This window comes from Phanerochaete carnosa (assembly GCF_000300595.1).
Source record: "Phanerochaete carnosa HHB-10118-sp unplaced genomic scaffold PHACAscaffold_274, whole genome shotgun sequence".
Lineage (NCBI taxonomy): Eukaryota > Fungi > Basidiomycota > Agaricomycetes > Polyporales > Phanerochaetaceae > Phanerochaete > Phanerochaete carnosa.
Window position 1 is genome coordinate 1 of NW_006767901.1, and position 4913 is coordinate 4913.

At 54.4% G+C, this 4913-nt stretch overlaps 2 protein-coding genes across 2 annotated transcripts; both read right to left on the reverse strand.

Annotated features, from left to right (window-relative positions):
* Positions 1-1199, reverse strand: PHACADRAFT_132196 (uncharacterized protein). Its single transcript, XM_007402609.1, has 3 exons — positions 648-1199; positions 440-598; positions 1-387 (listed from the first exon to the last, which is right to left on the reverse strand). The coding sequence occupies exons 1-3, from the start codon at positions 1122-1124 to the stop codon at positions 22-24; spliced, it is 1002 nt and encodes a 333-aa protein (XP_007402671.1). The 5' UTR covers positions 1125-1199; the 3' UTR covers positions 1-21.
* Positions 1200-1773: 574 nt separating this feature from the next.
* On the reverse strand, positions 1774-4737 carry PHACADRAFT_132197 (uncharacterized protein). Its single transcript, XM_007402610.1, has 5 exons — positions 4159-4737; positions 3971-4093; positions 3192-3885; positions 2991-3133; positions 1774-2933 (listed from the first exon to the last, which is right to left on the reverse strand). The coding sequence occupies exons 1-5, from the start codon at positions 4708-4710 to the stop codon at positions 1932-1934; spliced, it is 2514 nt and encodes an 837-aa protein (XP_007402672.1). The 5' UTR covers positions 4711-4737; the 3' UTR covers positions 1774-1931.
* Positions 4738-4913: the final 176 nt, after the last annotated feature.

Here is a 4913-nt window from a genome sequence, read left to right on the forward strand (position 1 = left end):
GCACAGTCAACATGTGCTTCTTCAGTGTCTCGACCTGACCACTCTCTCTGCAGCGTCCAAGATCTTCTCGTGGATCACTTCTTCGCGGTCGCGATCGTAGTCGGGCCAACCGTCCTTGAGCACCATACACGGCCCTATCTCCACTCCTCCAGGCCCATCCAACTCCTTGACCTCCCACACTCGCGTGCCACGGCCACGGATGGACTCGGCCCCAATGGCTGAGATCAGACGCTGCGTCCGGTACCACTTGCCGCCGACTTCTATCTCGTATGGTACATCGCTCTCACCCTCTCCAGGCGGCAGTCGCACGATCGTCTCGTCGAATCCCAGTGCATGCCGCTCCGCATACAGAATGCGCAGGAAAAATCCAGCGACGCGCCCGATGGCCTGGACGTGAATGAACAACAGTTATCAGAGACCACTTGGGGAGACCGCTCACCGTTGTGAAATCGTTCTCGGGATACGAAGCTAGCACGACCTGGCGACTGGCGAACCACAGCCGCATACGCGTATTCTCAATCGTGAACCCGAATACGAATCTACGTCTTGCGTCCTCGCGCATAGCGTGTGTTAGCGACCATAAGATCTGACTGGCGTTCTGAGAGCATATCAGTATCCTGAACAGTTGCGTATCGTGCAAGACATACTGCATTCAGGTCTGACACGTCGTCTCCCTTCTTGTACTCAGCGGGAACAACAATATTTTGCCATTTCGGGGGCACCTCGTCCAAGGCCCTTCCTTCGTTCAGTAAGAAGTAACCATCCGGCTTGGATCTGTTACTCCTCGACTCTGACGACGGGACAGTGGTAGGCCTGCACTTGAATCGCACCGTCAACTTCTTGGAGTGACTGGAGACCTTCTTGAACGCCTTGTTGCTCGCGACGACGATTTTCTCTATGGCGGAGAAAACCTTGTCCTCGCTACGGTCCGTTTGCGATTTCGGAGTCCCATTCGCAAAGGCAGCCCACAGGAGTTTATTCTGCCGGGATATGACTGCGGGAGTTTTCTTAAGTGCGTCTACGACTGCCGTTATGTCGACGTCGCGCGGCAAGGGAGGTAGAAGACAGTCTTCGAAGTACTCCCAAGCAACCTGAGGCACGGTCTCTTGGAGGTCATCGAGCATGACATTACGACTGGCGTTGGTCGCTAGGCCTTGAGGAGCACTATGAACCACCTTTTGAAGGCAGGGAGTATCATTGATATCAGACGCAAGGGGGAGTAGTACACTCGACGGCGTACGGGGTGGCTCCATGATGGGGATGTCGGAGACTTGTGTCTCTCCTGTCCCATTTTATAAGGCTCAGAGGCAGTGGCCATGGCCGCTGCACGACGTCTTAAGGGGTTAGACATTATGCGAGGAGAAGTGGCCGCAGGCGGTCGTGGATGAAAGGAACAAGACAAGTTGAAGCCCAATCTGGGAACACTCAATTCCAGCTCCGCATACCGCATTCTCGTCGGAAGCAGCTGTGCACTTGTTATACTTTCTGGCATTTATGCAAAATATAGAGCTTGGACACACTTAATACTTCGAGAAATGCTTTGTTGCTTGCATTGGGGCGTGCTGGGCTCCGAAAGATTGAGGTTGCCGCCTTGGCTTCCGTAAACGCAGATTGATGCGCCATTAATTGCGCCACCAAGCCCCGCCGCCGCCCGCGCCTCAATTACTGTATCTCATCAGTGTTTCGAAAACAAATTGAAGTGCTGCAGACTCCGAACATGCGCCCGCCGGTAGTCAGGGCACTAATTACGCCACTTTTACTCTAAATACGCTCTATTTCGTGGGATCGCTGAGACGCTACGTACATGCGAAAAGTATCAATATATTATATATAGATGGTACAACTCTGGCGAAGTGGAGACGGGAAGCAGGGCTCGCCGGCTCTTATCACAATACGGGCCAGAAGATGGCGCATGACATGGCTGTCTTCAGTCACTCGGCGTGCTCAACTCCAAGAGCTGCGCTGCTGCTGACCGTAATGCGATTCTGCCGTGGATCTTGACGCATCTTGCCGCGACGCGACGCGGCGGCCACTTCCTCAGGTCTTGGATGCTTCAGCTTCCTGTTCTTCCTAGGCGGTTCCGAGTCCGTATCCTCTTCCTCCGCAACCGTAGCCATCGTGGTAGGCTGTCCGGCAGTCTCGAGCATGGTGATCATCTCTCTCTGCTGCTCGGAGAGAAGGGTCGTCCTGGGCTTGAAGACTATGTGCTCCTTCTCTTGGGCGCGGATTAGCTGTTCGTTCCAAATGCTCGAAAAGATCTCGGTCGCCTTCTTGTAGAACTTGGCTTTGTGCGCGACCGTGTACGGTATCGCCTCCGGAACCGGTGTGGCAGAGGAAGCAGATGCGGCCTCGATTGCGGCTTGCAATTGCCGCTGTTCTGCAGACCGGTAGAGGCCGACTAGTTCCATAATATACTCGTCCAGTTTGTCGCAGATCGCCTGGATGGCGGGGTGGAGCTTGGCCAGTGACGAGCAGAATGCGTTCCCAACTCCGATTACCTCAGACCGAAAGACGCTGTCGTTGAACAGTTTTGCCGCAAGCCTGCTACGTGCCAGGGAATAGTTGGCCCACTCCTCGTCGGGGAGATCTGCGTTCCACTTCTCGATGGTCGAGCAGAGGACGATGTATAGAGCTAGCCATAAGACCGACTCCAAATCGTGTAGTGGGTTGTGTCTGAACGGCATGACATGAAGGACGGGCAAGGCGTCTGGTACGGGCAGCGTGTACTTCTTTTTGTCGGGAGGCCATTCTGAGTCAGGCACAAGCTGCTGCTCCCTGACCAGCCGCAGTTCTCGGGCAGTCTCCGCATCGGAGTCTTCTGATTCTTCCTGGGCGTCAGACGAGGTGTGATCCTTATTCGCGCGCGGGCCATTCCGCTTGCCGAATCGATATCTGTGCTGCTCGACCTCGACCGCCATAAAATAAGCCGTACCCTGCCAGTTGCAATTAGGCAATGGTATAAAGAGAAAGACGACGAATTTAGCACGTACCGTCCGCACTTCATGGCTCCTATCATCGGACTCATGCTTGGCGTACTCGACATCGACAAGTTTCCCAACGTTGTTGATGATGAGAACATTGCCAGCACTAACGTCTCTGTGAACCCAACCACATTGGTGCAGAACCTTCAGTACTGTTCGATAAGGAAATAATTAGCCAGAGGAACAAGTGCGCGACGCATGCAATCTTACTCGTGATGATGTTCGCAAGGACTCGAAATGCGGCCCCGAGCGTTCCGGCTTCCATGATCGTCTTGCCTACATCGCCGAATAGGATACGGTGATGAACTTTCGCAGCGAACATGACTGGTCCTGGCCCTTCCGATGATGTTCCTGCTATCGCGCCTTGAGGAGGTAGCGTCACATCCACCGTCTTGTCTTCGTCCGGATACTTCTTCACGGCCATCGCTCTCATTGCTGGAGGGAGTGGTCGGCGGCAGATCACCTTGCGCGTACTATCAACCTTGTTCCCAGCAGTGCGAACGTCCCAAGAATCCTTGGCATGCAGCAGGTACGTGTCGAACGCCTCACGTTGCACGTCCGTCGTCGCTGACTTGCGAATATTCTCGAGAATCGTCGCCTCGCGATCTCGATCCGCGTCGACCCACGAATCCTTCAGAACCAAACGTGGCCCAATCTCTTTCCCTCCCCGTCTGTCCAGTTCCCTGACTTCCCACACCCGAGTGCCTCTCCCGCGTAGTGCCTCCGCTCCAATGTTCGAGATCAGACGCTGCGTTCGATACCACTTCTTGTTCACCAAGATCTCGTACTGAGGGCCACCACAGCTGTCCAGTGTCGGCAGTCGCACGATTGTGTCGTCGAAGCCTAATTCATCTCTCCGGGCAAACGATATTCGCAAGACAAAGTCGATAACCTTTTCAATATCCTGCGGACGGAATCAGTATGGCAGAGTCATATATGGCCAGATGGTCACGCACGGTCAAGAAGTCGATGGGATAAGATACTAAGACATCCGACCGAGTTGCCACCCACAGCCGCATCCGACAGTCTTCGATGGTGAATCCGATGACGAATCGACGCCTGGGATCTTCCCGCATGATATGTGTCAGAGACCACAAGATCTGCGTGGCGTTCTGACAGAGTGGTGTGGGTCAGTTCACGACTCTTTACTCCACTCGAGAAATGCGAGAGCGCTTACCTGATTCCTCGACTCGTCAGTATTCTTCTTCTTGAACTCTGCAGGAACAGCTATGTCTATCCATCTGGGAGCCGACTTGTCCACACTGTCGTCGTTGACCACGAAGTAGCCATCGGGCTTCGACTTGTTGTCCCTGGTGGAGGAGGAAGGCACCGTGGTCGGCTTGCAAAGGAAGTTGGTCTCTCGTTTCACACGAATGTTGCTCGACCCACGGATGGCCGAGATGATATCTTGTAGCACCGCGAAGACCGTGTCCTCGTCATCCGGGTCGACTGCCGGAGGGCAGTTCGCGAATGCCGACCAGCGAGCTTGATTATGAACCGAGGTCAAGACACCTTTGTTGGTCAGTGTCTTCATGATCTCCTTCATGTCGAAGCTGTGGTGCGAAGCAGGCAGGATCGCCTGCTGAAACCATTGCCATTCGGCTTGGTACACGGTCTCTTGCAGGTCGTCGAGGACAACGTGGCGCAGTTGGTTGGTCGCAAGGTCACATGGTGCAGTGACAGCTTTCCGCTTTTGGGCAGGAGTGTGAGCAGTGTTCGATCCGGCCATTTTCGACTGCGTACGTGGGGGGGTATGGTGTCCAACCATGGTGCGAAAAGTGATTGAGACTTATCGCATCCAGGATGACACATTTTATAGGTCTCATGGCCAGTGGCCATGGCCGCTGCACGACGCTTCAGAGGGTTAGTCATTATTCGGCGGGAGTAGCAGATGGTCGTGGGTGAAAGGAACAAGGGCGAGTGAAACCTGCG